The sequence below is a fragment of the Tetrahymena thermophila genome (genome assembly GCF_000189635.1).
Source record: "Tetrahymena thermophila SB210 genomic scaffold scf_8254435, whole genome shotgun sequence".
NCBI classification, from domain to species: domain Eukaryota; phylum Ciliophora; class Oligohymenophorea; order Hymenostomatida; family Tetrahymenidae; genus Tetrahymena; species Tetrahymena thermophila.
Window position 1 is genome coordinate 26,066 of NW_002476216.1, and position 15,895 is coordinate 41,960.

General features: G+C 19.6%; 4 protein-coding genes across 4 annotated transcripts; 1 reads left to right on the forward strand and 3 right to left on the reverse strand. All coding sequences in view use genetic code 6, as the record gives it.

Moving 5' to 3' along the window:
* Positions 1–81: 81 nt before the first annotated feature.
* TTHERM_000655292 (hypothetical protein) lies at positions 82–412 on the forward strand (the record flags this gene model as incomplete). The annotated part of the gene is made up of 2 exons (XM_012799688.1): positions 82–182; positions 235–412. The coding sequence occupies 2 exons, from the start codon at positions 82–84 to the stop codon at positions 410–412; spliced, it is 279 nt and encodes a 92-aa protein (XP_012655142.1).
* A 594-nt stretch (positions 413–1,006) lies between these two features.
* TTHERM_00655300 (transmembrane protein, putative) lies at positions 1,007–3,455 on the reverse strand (the record flags this gene model as incomplete). Its single annotated transcript, XM_001032165.2, has 3 exons — positions 1,007–1,155; positions 1,202–1,428; positions 1,522–3,455. 3 exons carry the CDS (start codon positions 3,453–3,455, stop codon positions 1,007–1,009), a joined length of 2,310 nt encoding a protein of 769 aa, XP_001032165.2.
* A 1,536-nt stretch (positions 3,456–4,991) lies between these two features.
* On the reverse strand, positions 4,992–6,359 carry TTHERM_00655320 (kinase domain protein; the record flags this gene model as incomplete). Its single annotated transcript, XM_001032167.2, has 3 exons — positions 4,992–5,522; positions 5,621–6,039; positions 6,227–6,359. 3 exons carry the CDS (start codon positions 6,357–6,359, stop codon positions 4,992–4,994), a joined length of 1,083 nt encoding a protein of 360 aa, XP_001032167.2.
* A 1,651-nt stretch (positions 6,360–8,010) lies between these two features.
* TTHERM_000655322 (hypothetical protein) lies at positions 8,011–15,578 on the reverse strand. Its single transcript, XM_012799689.1, has 19 exons — positions 15,483–15,578; positions 15,376–15,425; positions 14,746–14,829; positions 14,569–14,676; positions 14,195–14,284; positions 13,840–13,929; positions 13,437–13,526; positions 13,082–13,171; positions 12,817–12,906; positions 12,434–12,520; positions 12,069–12,161; positions 11,704–11,793; positions 11,342–11,431; positions 10,973–11,062; positions 10,241–10,330; positions 9,951–9,973; positions 8,849–8,915; positions 8,521–8,610; positions 8,011–8,287 (listed from the first exon to the last, which is right to left on the reverse strand). The coding sequence occupies exons 1-19, from the start codon at positions 15,519–15,521 to the stop codon at positions 8,197–8,199; spliced, it is 1,542 nt and encodes a 513-aa protein (XP_012655143.1). The 5' UTR covers positions 15,522–15,578; the 3' UTR covers positions 8,011–8,196.
* Between the last annotated feature and the right edge of the window lie 317 nt (positions 15,579–15,895).

The window sequence follows — 15,895 nt, forward strand, 5'->3', positions numbered from 1 at the left end:
TTATTTATTCATTCATTCACTCATTCAATTACTTAACTATTCAAAAAGAAATTCTTAGTAAGAAAGAAATTAGAATAATTAATGAGCTGTCATTAAAAATGTAAGAATTTTCCTAATCTTTAACCATAATCTGACTATGGTAAGATTTTATCTGATTATAGGTATTTAACAATGTCTTAAAGGTAAAATTAGATTTTAAACTAATATAAATTTGAAATATTCTTATGTTAAAAGATCAGGATTATAAAAATTGAAGGATTAGTTATTATTTGAAGGAAGAAATACAGCATCAGTAATGACAAACTTAAAGGCAAACAACGATTTATGTTTAAGAAGACTTGATAAGTATGAAATGCCTTATATTAATCAAGATATTTACAGATATACTTCAACTTACAATTAAAAATGGTGATAAATTATTGAAATTTATAAATATATGTATAGCTTTTTAACAATCGTAAACATATATTAAAATAAATATATAAAGAAGGAATACTATTCTACAAACTTATTTTTGATAATTTAAAATAATTTAATTATTTTTATTGAATATTTTTTTTATACTTGAATACTAATATACTATTTTATATTGTTTTAGGTTTGTTTCATATATAGATTTGTATTTACAAATAAAATTTATCAACAAAAATTAATATCATTAAAAGTCTATCAAGTATTTTTTACTAACTATCAAAATATGAATAGAAAATTCAAAATCTTTAAACCAAAAAACACTACAAATTAATAATAAATTGATTGAATTCTTTCATAATTTATTTATTAATTTAAATTATTTTATTAAACCTAGAAATTTACTTCAATTAATTTTTTAAGTTCTACTTTTCATTTTTAACTCAAAAAATAAATTAACACATATTCTTTTAAATATAAATTTTTATTTATTATTTTGCTCATTAGAAAATTACCCTAAAAGTTCTAAATTAAGTGTTTTTATACAAATAACCTGCTAAACAAACATCTTTGAAATAATATAAAATCATCTTAGTCAAATTAGAGATGAGAATATTCTTTTATCTATTTCGTTTAAATTATCCTGATTATAGCATTTTTTAATAAAATTCTTAAGATAATCAAACTATTGTTATTCAGATATTGTAACTTCAAATAGTTCTTCAAAGTGACTCATCTTTTATTCTTTAATTAATTAATTATTTTAATTTTAATATTTTATCAAATTTACCTATGTTTTTGTTTAACTTCTTTTTCCAAAATGTATCAGAAAGTCCTACATAAAATAAAGCAGCAAACTGGTCTTTAGTTAGAAGACTCGCAACAGCCTTTTTCAAGAAGATTATATCTTTAAACAATTTTTGATAGTCTAAACTATAGTCGACCTACTAGTCTATTTGTAACTTAGTTTCATTATTTAATCCTATTGAATGTAAATATTCCTTCTTTTTGCAGAATCTTTAAGATGAAATAAAAAATTAATATTTTAAATGAATAAATGAAAATGATATTTTAATCTAAATCCTAAAATTTTTTTTAATTAATTTTTACTTAAATTTGAAGATGATATCTTTAATTTTTCTGGTTAAGAAATTATCCTTTAAAGTTTTTAATTTTTGATCTTCAAAAATTTTATTATTTTCAATTCTAACTTCCTGCTGGTTTTAATCTTGATTAACAAACTATTTTTTCATTATGTTTTTTTAATTTTTTTAGAGTTTTTATTGCCTTGTATTAGGTAAAAAATTCTTTAATTAGCTTTGTTCCTTCTAAAAATTTTCTAACCTCTTTATATTTTTAATCTCATTTGATTATTGTATGTTTAATGGACTTGGAGATGTCAAAACTAATTCATAGTTTAAATCCATTTATTTACTATTTTTAATTAGTTTATTATTAAATAACTCTTTAGAACTTACTAAAGAATGATCTTTTGTATTTTTTCGTTCTATGTTATTTTATTAATACACTTAATTTAAAGTTTTTTCTCCAGATTTTGTCAAAAGGTATGGAATTAAAATAGGACTTGTATTCTCTTATTCATTTTAATCTGGGCTACAATCATTATTATCATTTGTGTTACAATTACTTTTTTTGCTGCTATTAATTTTATCTTAATCACTTCGATTGTTACTATTTGTATTATTATCGCTATTATTATTTTTATTGCTATCATTGCTATTATTTTTATTGTTATCGTTTTTCTTATTGTTTTTATTTTTATTTAGCAAAACATTATTCAACTGTAAAATTTTTTAATAAGTACCAGAATATAAATTTTAAAGTATTAATATAAACAAATCCTGTCTTATTAAACTCTAAGCAAGCTATCTTCCAAAAACTCCAAAAAACATTAAAAAAGCTAAGGTACTATTGCAAATGGATAAAACTTCTGTAAAAGTTGGATATTAAATGTTAATTTATTCAACTTATTCATCTAAGGATATATATATTTACATAAAATATTTCAAACCAGTTTACTTACTCACAGTTTATTAATCCAAAGTTTCTGTAAACAGCATGTACGAAATAGGAGAACTGTAACTTGATTCTAATTAAATCAAAGGACCATCTTTAACATATGTTATTTACTTTATTGCTTTGAATTATCCAATTAATAATTAATTATTAGACATTATAAAATTCTATTGCTTATAATTTGATTGCATAGACTTTAAAGTTATATTATATTGAGATGTAAATAGTTTTATTTTAATGGCATTCGATTGGTCAATTATATAATTTTCTATTTCTTATGGACTTGCGCAGTTATCTGGGACAAAATTTTTCTTCATATCAACATCTTAGCATCTATAAGCATTTAATTAAATGTAGGAATTCATACTCTCATTATTTCCAATTGTGATCATTTTATTTTCAAGTTTTGAAGTATCAAGACATGAAAAGCCTTAAAGAGAAGGGGTTTTACATTTAATTATATCCAATTTAGTTTCACTTTAATACGAGTTATTATTAAACACAAAATAAGGAACTATAACTAAATAAGTTTTATTTTATTTATTTTGAATTTCATCTAAAGTTGTTAGGTTCTTCATAGAAAAAAACTTAAAGCCGTACATGTCATTATCAAGTGGTATTTCTAATCTATCATTACTAACAAATGTTTAAGATCTAAATTTTGGATCAATTTAATTGCTAAAGTATAGCAAAGACATATAAAACAAATAAGCTATTGTAGCCCCTAGTATTGTGATAGATAGAAAAGAGCCTACAATAGTTCTTTTTCTCAAAGACTACTTTCCTGAATTGAATTAGAAAGACTAAGAAAATATATCCAAGTTTTTTATAAATTCAGTAGGCATAGATAGATAGATAGATAGATAGATAGATAGATAGATAGATGATTGATGATTGGTGTGTTTTATTTATTGTTTTTTTATTAATTCAATTAGAATTTTATCTGGGAATATTAATTTATATTACTAATTTTCCCAGAATAAATTTTTAGAAAGCTTATTGAACATGTAATTAAAGTGTTAAATAAATAGAAAACTTCAGTTTATCATTGCTTATTTCGTTAATTAAAAGAAAATATATCAACTTTTAAAGGCGAAATAAAATTCTGTCTCTCAATCAATCAATACCTAATTGAAGCTAACAATAATGACTTTCATTTGAATAAACAATAAGATAAAAATACAAGGGTAAAATAACTTTTCATGTTCATTAAATTGAAATATTTTATTAGAACACTCAAATGAAGTATTAATGGTAAAAACTAATTCAATTTCTTCGTCAGCCAACAAATTTTCAAAGAACATAAAACTCCATCTCTCAATCAACTAATTACCTTTGAAAAAACTCAGAATAAAATTTAAGTGCAATTTCTTTCTAATAAATCAATTGACTTTTTTTTAATTTGAATTGAACAAAAATTTAGGGAAAAGTAGAATCAACCTCTTTATTAGCCGAAGAAAACCAAACAAATTCTGAAATAAAAATAAAAGCTAAATAAAATTTCTTCTCTCAATTAATCAACCAAAAAACAACTCTTGAGTAAGCACTGAAAAAATAGCTAAACGCAATCTATACTTCTTTCAATTAATCAATCAATCAAATTTTTGAACAAATACTCGAACAAACCAATAATGGCAAAATAAAATGTTAGAATTCCATTCAATCAAATACTTTTGAACATAAATTTAAATGCAAAAAATAAAAATTTCATCCATCTCTTAATCTACTAATTAATTATTTTGCACAAGCATTAAAATGAAATTTGGGGGGGAGAAATAGAAGGGTTTTTTTCCTTTTAGAATTTATTTAAGATTAAAATTTTATCCCTTTATCTTATAAAAATAAAAAGAAAGGTTGATATATAATGATAGGGGAATTCTAAGGTTGTCTGTAAAATATTCCTTTGAGGGTAGAATACTCTCATTAGGGCGAAAATTTATAAAAATATCGACCACATATTGCTTATTAGGCAGATGATTGAAATTAAAACCCAAATTTTAGATTTCGTAAATAGAAGTTATTTATAGAGGGATATTTTTGAAAAGTAGTAATGAGTAGCCTCTCCTTTTCTTTCTTAGAGTTCTTCTCTCTTGATCCTAAAGATGGCGCCCCAAATGACTGGTAGGTAATATATTCAAAAAGAAAGTGTTCTTAAATTTGATTTTAATTTCCTCAAATTGAAACTTTTTTAGTGAAAGGGAGTATAATGTAAAGCGGAAAAGGATATTTTCTAGTTTTTCCATAAAATTAGCTGTTTATTCTCTTAAAAAAAATATATTTTGATAATTTAGGAAAGATTACTATATAGTTTCTTACAAAATCTTTTATTTTTATTTATCGAAAAATTTTATATAATTAATTATAAGCATTTTTTTCATCTAAAATTTCAATCCTAATTAATCAATTAATGTGATTGATATATTTTTATTTTTTTAGTTATTAAATTTAAAAATTGATTTTCAATTTAATAGTTCCTACAATAAATTTTAGAAATGATTCGAAAAAAATATTCTTTCCTCAAAATTCAAACATAAATGTTCCAATCATTAATTTTTTTGATGTTATGATTGAATTTCTTCAATAGTTTATATTAAAATAGAGGAATCAGGTCTATGGTCAGGATTGGTTTCTAGCATTTTTATTACTAAAAGAATAATTTAACTATATTTAGTATCTTTATACATATTCTTCATTAATCTAATTTTTGCTTATTTAAATATTTCATCACAATTAACTTATGAGATATCAGCTAGAGTGAGCATGTACAACAAGATCATTCCCAAACTAAATATGTCACTTTTAAAAAAATTAATTGTTTTATCTCTCTTCATTTCTCTCAACTCGGGAGACATCCATTTAAGAGTTCCAAAAGCTATATTATTTTAAAATTGTTCTGATTAATATAATTCTTAAGCACATCCGAAATCTGAAAGATAATAGTTTTCTTCTCTAATTAATATGTTTGATGGCTTTAAATCCCTATGTACTATTCCTTCATCTGAGTAGATTAAAGCTAAAGTTTTACCTATTTAGACTAAGAATTTTACTATTTCTTCTTGATTGAATTATTCAAGCTATTTTTAAGTTTGAATATTAAAAATAAAAATCAAAAAAATATTTACTAAAATAATTCAGTAATTTTTTTAATTTTTGAATTAATTTAAGTATGTACATCAGCTTGTTTTTAATTGATTTATTCTTGTAAATTAGATTCAGCTAAGTCTAAAATGAGGTAAGTTGATCTGTTTGATACAATATAATTTTATAGTTTTTTAACATAGTCATATTTTTTTAATTTTTCTAAGACTTCTATCTCATGGAAGGCGCTACTGCTTATATTATCCATTTATTCAGAAACACAAATCTATTTGCACGCATAATAATCTGGCATATTTGATAAAATATCTTGATTTTTGATTATTTCTTTGTGCTTATTTTTGACTTTATAGACATCTCCATAGCTACCAGAACCTAAAGAATCTCTAAAATCTATTTCATACTTTTTTTAAAACTGCTCTTTTGATATTTTGATTGCCTATTTAAATATCAGATCTTCAAGTCTAGCTAAAAACTTCTTGCCTTTTTTAGCCTCTTTTTTTTGTTTTAAAAACAAATAACAGAGTAAAAAAAAGGCATAGTATAGACTAAAATATTTAAATTTTAATTAATGCTAAATTAGTAGATAAATAAGGGTTATTTAATTAATATGTTGAAAATTATTAATAATTAAAGTTATTATTTTATTCATCAACATATGTTACAATTAAATAATCTTTACTTTTGGATAAATAGATTGTTTAATTATTATTTTGTTAAGCATATTCCTTTACAAAATCATTGTAATTTAATATAATTTAGTAAATGTATAACACTTTTTAGCTGTTTTCTGAGCTTGGATCTTTATAACTCATCAAAAAATATGAATTACTCTGATATTAGTAATTATAGTTAAATTTAGGCAAATCTTATTTATTTCTAAAACTCTCACTGAAGTCTTTTATTATTTTTAAGTGATTATCCTATGTAACATAATTGAATAAATAGATATTTGTGTTTGGTATTATTTAATCTATCATTTTATTTTTAAATATGAATGTATTATATTTCGAAGATATTAAAGCTTAGTCTCCACCAAAGGATTGAATTTCCTCGAATTCATCTTCATCTTCCAAACAAAATATTTGTTACAAAATTAAATAATTAACTTTTTATTTAATTTAATACAAGCACTTGTTTGAGTCAGATGTAAAAAAACCTAATTACATAATATTAGGTATTTAAATTTAGGGGATATAAAACCACTGCTTGCTACTCATACTGTTAATGTCATTCATTCTTTTTATAGTATATTGAGATTTAAGAATATCTATAAAAAATTATATATTTTGTAAAAAATAGATCAACAAATATATCTTAACAGAAAAGAAAATCAAAACCTAAAATTAATAAAAAGCATAATCTTAATAGTCATTAATTAGATTAGTATTTGTTTTAAAATAATATGAAAAAATTATTTAAAATTTTTTAAAGTAAATATCAATGTAAAAAAATTATGTATTATCTTTTTATCAATAAATATTAAATAAACATTAAATTAATTTCTTTTTTTCTCTTTATCTTCACAAAATTCAGCAATAAAATTTTTTAAATTATAAAAGGCTCAATATTTCTGCTCTTTTTACCTTAAAATGAGGGCAATTAAATCAATAATACAGTAATACATAATCTAATTATACTTGTTAAATAAAAGCATTAAATAAAATATGAACATTTTACTTTGTAAAACTTAATCTTTTTTATGGCTATTATAGAGCATAGCTGAATTCATTTATTGAAAAATATGCGTATTATAATTATCACTAAATATTATCAAATAATTAATTTCTGAATAATCTAATTAATTTAACAGTTCATTCGTTTTCGTAACTTACTATTTTTTTATTTAGCTGAAGCTAAATGATTTTAACAATATTTAATTAATTAATTAATATGATTATTTGGAATGTTTTATACTTTTCGTATGAAGAAAATATCCTCTATCAGTATTAATTTAAGCATTAGCTATTACATAACTAATAAATTAATTAATTATTCATTTCTTTCTCACCTTATCTATTATTTTATATTATTTAGATTTTATAAATCTAATATAAAAATTTAAAATCTTATATTTAAAAATTATGGTATTTATTTCTTTTTAATTATAAAATATATTTCTTTTTGAAGTTAAATATCTATCTATCTATTATAATGTTAAAAAAAGTAAAGAAAATTATTTTTAAAATTACATAATAAAAAAAAAGATGATTTATTTAAAAATCTTATGAATTTTTAATAAAAAAATTGACAGTAAGTAAATAAGGTTATAAAATTAATTAGGAATTTTTTTAATCATTTTAATACACGATATTTGATATTAATTTATTTTTAAACTTAAAAATAATTTTTCATAAATTCACATAAAATAATTATTAGAAAAATGAATAAATATAATCTAAATCTTCTTTTATAAAGGACAAATCAATCATTTTTATTTATAACCTATATAATTTGATAAAATTCCTAAAGCATTTAATGGCTGAGCTTGTAAAAAATTTATGGGATTTAAGTATATTCAATATATTTAATAAAATCTCTCTATATTTTAGGTTAAAACATCTTATTTCAAAGTATTAAAAAATAAAACATATTATATTCTATTATTCATATTGAATATTTATTCATCCATTTTTCGCCACTTGTTTGTCGTCAAAAAAAATATATTTTAAAGACAATTAATCTTTTTAATTTAAGACACTTGCTTTTTATTTCCTCTTTTGATTCATATGTTTAGTTAATACTTTTATAATAAGTTAGAGTAAATTATTAATAAAATGAAATAAAATAAATTTTTAAATTAAAGTTTTTATTTTAAATTAATAAATAAATAAAAATAATATTAGCAGAATAAAAAGATGAAGATAAATAAATAAAATAAAAAGTCATCAAATTAATTAATTAATAGCTTTGCTGTTTTAAATTTATTTTTATTATTAAAAATATCGTTATCCAAAATAAATAAACTGTTTTTACCTAAGACAAAGTATCAAATTTGAGAGATTAGTACAATTTGCTAAAGCAGAACCCAAGCGATATACACCTTAATCACCAATTTAATTATTACTTTTTAATTATTGAAAAAAAAATAAAAAATTAATTTTAGGAAAAAATGAATTAATAATAAATAAGTTAATTAATAATATAAACAAAAGTTGAAAATAATAAAATGAGTTAAATTAACATAGAAACAAACAAAAAAATAAAATAAAAAGCTTTCAAATTAATAAAAAGAGCTTTATTGTTTTAAATTCATTTTTATAATTAAAAAGATAGCAACTCAGAACAAATAAACTGTTTTTACTTAAGAAACAGTGACAAAGTTGAGAGATTAGTACAATTTGCTAAAGCAGAACCCAAGCGATATACACCTTAATCACCAATTTAATTATGACTTTTTAATTATTGAAAAAAAAATAAAAAATTAATTTTAGGAAAAAATGAAGAAAAAATATGAATTAATAAAAAATAAGTTAATTAATAATATAAGCAAAAGTTGAAAATAATAAAATGAGTTAAATTAACAAAGAAACAAAAAAAGAATACAAGAATAAAAAAAATAAAATAAAAAGCTTTCAAATTAATATAAAGAGCTTTATTGTTTTAAATTCATTTTTATAATTAAAAATATCGTTATCCAAAATAAATAAACTGTTTTTACTTAAGATAAAGTGTCAAAGTTGAGAGATTAGTAAAATTTGCTAAAGCCAAAACCAAGCCTGATACACCTTAATCACCAATTTAATTTGCGCTTTTTAATTATTAAAGAAAAAATATGAATTAATAAATAAGAAATGAGTTAATTAATAATGTAAGCAAAAGTTGAAAATAATAAAATTAGTTAAATTAACAAAGAAACAAGAAAAAAAATACAAGAATTAAAAAAAATAAAAATAAATCAAATAAAAAGCTTTCAAATTAGTGAAATGAGCTTTATTGTTTTAAATTCATTTCTATAATTAAAAAGATAGCAACTCAGAACAAATAAACTGTTTTTACCTAAGAGAAAGTATCAAATTTGAGAGATTAGTATAATTTGCTAAAGCAGAACCCAAGCAATATACACCTTAATCACCAATTTAATTTTCACTTTTTAATTATTGAAAAAAAAATAAAAAATTAATTTTAGGAAAAAATGAAGAAAAAATATGAATTAATAATAAATAAGTTAATTAATAATATAAACAAAAGTTGAAAATAATAAAATGAGTTAAATTAACATAGAAACAAAAAAAAAATAAAATAAAAAGCTTTCAAATTAATAAAAAGAGCTTTATTGTTTTAAATTCATTTTTATAATTAAAAAGATAGCAACTCAGAACAAATAAACTGTTTTTACTGAAGATGTAGTGACAAAGTTGAGAGATTAGTACAATTTGCTAAAGCAGAACCCAAGCGATATACACATTAATCACCAATTTAATTTTCACTTTTTAATTATTGAAAAAAAAATAAAAAATTAATTTTAGGAAAAAATGAAGAAAAAATATGAATTAATAAAAAATAAGTTAATTAATAATATAAGCAAAAGTTGAAAATAATAAAATGAGTTAAATTAACAAAGAAACAAAAAAAGAATACAAGAATAAAAAAAATAAAATAAAAAGCTTTCAAATTAATAAAAAGAGCTTTATTGTTTTAAATTCATTTTTATAATTAAAAATATCGTTATCCAAAATAAATAAACTGTTTTTACCTAAGATAAAGTGTCAAAGTTGAGAGATTAGTAAAATTTGCTAAAGTCAAAACCAAGCCTGATACACCTTAATCACCAATTTAATTTTAACTTTTTAATTATTGAAGAAAATATATATAAGTAAATAGTTAAAAATAAGGAAAAATGAAGAAAAAATATGAAATAATAAGAAATGTGTTATTTAATATTGTAAGCAAAAGTTGAGAACTATAAAATTATAAAATGAGTTAAATTAACACAGAAAGAAGAAAAAAAATAAAAGAATAATAAAAAAAATATAAATTTAAATCAAATAATATCAAATTAATCAAATGAGCTTTATTATTTTAAATTCATTTTTATAATTTAAATGATAGCAACCCAAAATAGATAAATAAACTATTTTTACTTAAGATAAAGTGCTAAAGTTGACAGATTAGTATAATATGTTAAAGCAGAACCTAAGCCTGATACATCTTCATCATAAATTTTATTTTATCTTTTAAATTATGAAGAAAAAATATAGCTGATTTCAAATAATTTTTATATTAATAATGAATTTTTTTTAATTTATTTGAAATTGATTTTGCTATGCTACCTAAAAAAAAACTTTTTTTCGTACCCCCCCCCCCCTTAATAAAAATTTATAAAAAACAAATAACTTAATTTAAAATTATAAATTTTATTTTAAAAATATTAAAAAAAGGCTTTAATATTTGATTTGAATATTAAAATCAAATAAACTGCTTTTACTCAAGATGAAGTACCAAACTTTAGAGATTAGTGCAATTTGCTAAAGTAGTGACTAAGCGTTATGCACAATTTGCACTGATTTAATTTGAACTTTTAAAATTTTGAAGAAAAAATATTTTATTAATTATTTATTAAGAAGGAAAAAATATGAAATAATAAGAAACTTCTTAAATAGTAATAAAAGCAAAAGTTGAAAAAAAAATGAGTTAAATTAATAAAGAAAAAAGAAATAAAAAACAAGCACAATAAAAAAGTAAAATAAAAATAAATTAAATAAAAAGCCATTAAATTAATTAAAAGAGCTTTATTGTTTTAAATTCATTTTTATAATTAAAATTATCATAATCCAAAACAAAAAACTATTTTTACCCAAGATTAAGTGTCAAATTTAAGAGATTAATGCAATTTGCTAAACTAGTACCTAATACTGATGCATTTTAATCGCCAATTTAACTGCCACTTTTTAAATATTGAAGAAAAAAAAAATATATATATATAAATATAATAGTCAATTAGAAGGAAAAAATGAAGAAAAATATGAAATAATAAGAAATGAGTTAATTAATAATAAAATGAGTTAAATTAACATAAAAAGAAGAAGAAAAAATACAAGTTTTATAAATAAAAAAAATAAAATAAAAAGCTAAAAATTAATTAAAAGAGCTTTATTATTTTAAATTAGTGTTTAAAATTAAAAATATCACAATCCAAAATTAATAAATTGTTTTTACTAAAGATCTAGTGTCAAATTTGAGAGATTAGTACAATTTGCTAAAGCAGAACCTAAACTGAATGTACCTTTATCACCAATTTAATTCCACCTTATTAAATATTGAAGAAAAAATATATAATTAATGAGTTATTTAGAAGGAAAAATGAAGAAAAGTATGAAATAATAAGAAATGAGTTAATTAATAATAAAAGCAAAAGTTTAAAATAATAAAATGAGTTAAATTAACATAAAAAGAAGAAGAAAAAATACAAGTATAATAAATAAAATAAAAAGTTATGAAACTAATTAAAACAACTTTATTGTTTTTAAAATTCATATTTATAATTAAAAATATCGCAACCCTAAACAAATATACTGCTTTACGTTAGATCAAGTGTCAAAATTTAAAGATTAGTGCAATTTGTTAAAGCAGAACTTAAGCCTGATACACCTTAATATCCAATTTATTAATTATTACTTTTTAATTATTGAAGAAAAAATTTTTAATTAATTAGTTAATAATAAGGAAGGAAAAAATGAAAAAAATAAAATAAAATAATAAGAAATGAGTTAATTAATAATGAAAGCAAAAGTTGAAAATAATAAATAAATTGAGTTAAATAACAAAGAAAAAAGAAGAAAAAACATCAAGTACATTAAAATGAAAAATAAATCAAATAAAAGTTATCAAATAAATTAAAAGAGCTTTAAAATTTTAAATTAATTTTTATAATTAAAAATATATTTACGCAAGTCTAAGTCTCAAATTTGAGAGTTTAGTGCAATTTAAAATAAAACTTAGTCCTTATGCACCTTTATCACCAATTTAATTCACTCTTTTTAAATATTGAAGAAAAAATATATAATTAATTAATTAGTTAGTTAGAAGGAAAAAATGAACAAAAAAGATAGATTTAATAAATAATAAGAAATATATTAATTAATAATTTAATTAAATATAGAAAATAATAAAGTGAGTGAGTTAAATTAACAAACTAAGAAGAAAAAAAGCACAATCAAAAGAAAAAGTAAAATAAATAACTATCAAATATATTAAAAGAGTTTCATTGTTTTAAATTAATTTTAATAATTAAGAATATATCACAATCCAAAACAAATACACTGATTTTACCTAAGATCAAGTTTCAAATTTGAGATCTTAGTGCAATTTGTTATAGCAGAACCTAATGCTGAAGCACCTTCATTGCCAATTTAGTTTTATCTTTTTAAATATTGAAAAAAATATATAATTAATAATAGGTGAATTAAAAGGAAAAAATAAACAAACAATAAATGAAAAAAAATCTGAAATAATAACAAATTAATTAAAGAGCTTTATTGTTTTAAATTCATTTTTATAATTAAAACACAATCCAAAACAAATAAACTGTTTTTACATAAGACTAAATTTCAATTTTGAGAGATTGATACAATTTTTTAAAGCAGAAACTAAGCCTATAACTCCTTAATCGCCAATTTAGTTATTACTTTTTAAATATTGAAGAAAAAATAAATAAATAATTAAAAAGTTAGAAGAAAAAATATGAAATAAGTCAATAAATATTAATTTAAAAGTTGAAAGTATTAAAATGAGTTAGATAAACAAAGAAACAAGAAGAAAAAGCATCAAGCGCATTAAAAAGAAATAGAAAAATAAATCAAGTTAAGTAATAGATAGAGCTTTATAGTTTTAAATTAATTTTTGTTATTAAATATATCACACACAATCCAAAACAAATAAACTGAATTTACTCAAGTTTAAGTGTCAAATTTGAGAGATTAGTGCAATTTACTAAAATAAAACCTAGTCCTTATGCACCTTTATCACCAATTTAATTCTATCTTTTTAAATATTGAAGAAAAAATATATAATTAATTAATTAATTATTTAGTTAGTTAGTTAGTTAGAAGAAAAAAATGAAGAAAAAATTTGAAATAATAAGAAAAGAGTTAGTTAGTTAATTAATAATAACATTAAAAATCGAAAATAATAAAATGATTTAAATTAACAAAGAAAGAAGAAAAAAATTTAAGCACAATAAATAGAAAAACAAATAAAATCAAATAAATAATTAAATAAAAAGAGTTTCCTATGTTTTAAATTAATTTTAATAATTAAAAATATCACAATTCAAAATAAATAAACTGATTTTACCTAAGATCAAGTTTCAAATTTGAGAGATTAGTACAAAATGCAAGAGAAAAACCTAAGACTGACGCACCAATTGCACCAATTTAATTATCACTTTTTAAATATTGAAGAAAAAATATATTATTAATTAATTAATTAGTTAATTAGAAAGAAAAGATGAAGAAGATTATGAAATAAAAGAAAATCAAAATAAATTTGAAAATAATAAAATCAGTTAAATTATCCAAGAAAAAAAGAAGAAAAAAAAATACAAGCAAAATAAAAAAGAAAAAGAAAAATAATTCAAATAATATTTATTATTTTAAATTAATTTTTATAATTAAAAATATCATTATTTAAAAAAAATAAACTGTTTTACTAAAGTTAAAGATTCAAATTTGAGAGTTTAGTGCAATTTGCTAAACCAGAACCTAAGCCTGATGCACCAGTTGCACCAATTGAATTTGACCTTTTTAAGTATTGAAGAAGAAATTTTTTATTAAAGAGTTAATTAGAAGGAAAAAATGAAGAAAAATAAGAAGTAATAAGAAATGAGTTAATTAATAATAAAAGTAAAAGTTAAAAATAATAAAATCAGTTAAATTAACAAAGAGACAAGAAAAAAATACAAGCAAAATAAAAAGAAAAATAAATCAAATAAAAAGTTATCAAATAAATTAAAAGAGCTTTATTGTTTTAAGTTAATTTTTATATTAAAAATATCACTATCTAAAACAAATAAACTGTTATTACATAAGTTTCAGATTCAAATTTGAGAGTTAAGTGCAATTTGCTAAACCAGAACCTATGGTTGATGCACCTATTGCACCATTTAAAAAGTTATCATATGAGTCAAAATAGCTTTATTGTTTTTAATTAATTTTTTATGATTTAAAATATTACAATCCAAATCAAATAGACTGATTTTACCCAATATTAAGTGTTAAATTTGAGAGATTAGTGCAATTTGCTAAAGCTAAAGCTAATTCTGATTCGCGAGTAACTTCATTTTCACTTTTAAGATTGAAAAATATATATATAATTAATTAATTAGAGGGAAAAGTGAAGAAAAAATATGAAATAATAAGAAATAAGGTAATTAATTAGTTTTAAATGAAAAAGTTCAAAATAAAAAAATAAGTTAAATTAAAAAGAAAGACGAAGAAAAAAACAAAAAAAATAAAAAAGAAAAAGAAAAATAAATCAAATAAAAAGATATCAAATAAATTAAAAGAGTTTTATATTTTTAAATTAATTATTTAATTAAAAGCATCGCAATACAATACAAATAAACTGTTTTTATCAAGTAAGTAAAAGTGTTAATAGCAAAAAATGAAGAAAAAGATATCAAATAATATTAAATAAATAAATAATGATGAATTAAAAATGGAAAGTTAAAATTAAGTTAAAATAGCTAAAAAAAATATTTTATATATTAAAATAAATGAAAATATATATATGAGAATTTCTATGAGAAAAATCATATTAGAAATAAATTCAAAGTTAAATATAAAAAAAATGTTAACTATAATAATAATAATATATATAAATTATATTTACGTAAGATTAATATGGAGTACCTAATGAGATTGAAGAGAAGAGTCTATAAACTTTTTTTATTAATAAAATAAACTTAAAGGATTATCATAAAAAAAATAAATAATTACTTCTTCTAAAACTTAGTAATATTTAGTCTATTATATCATTTATTTATTTCTTTTTTCAAAAATATTGAATAGCAATTTATGGAAATTTAATTAATTATAAATGGATAAAAAGAACAAATAAATTATAATAATTATCAAATTTTAATTTTTTAATTAGTTTTGAGGAAGAGATATCACAAAAAGTTAGTGTAATATTAATTATTTAATCTTAATACTTCTATTTAAAGTGTCTACTTAAAAATATATAGCTGTTCCTTCCTTCATTTGAAATATCACGAACCATGATATATGATTTGTTATATTTCAAATAATTTTTATATTAATTATGAATATTTTTTTTCTAAATCTTAATTATTTTCTTTATATTTGATTTCAAATTAATTAAAAATTTGATTGAAAAATAAAAGATTGAT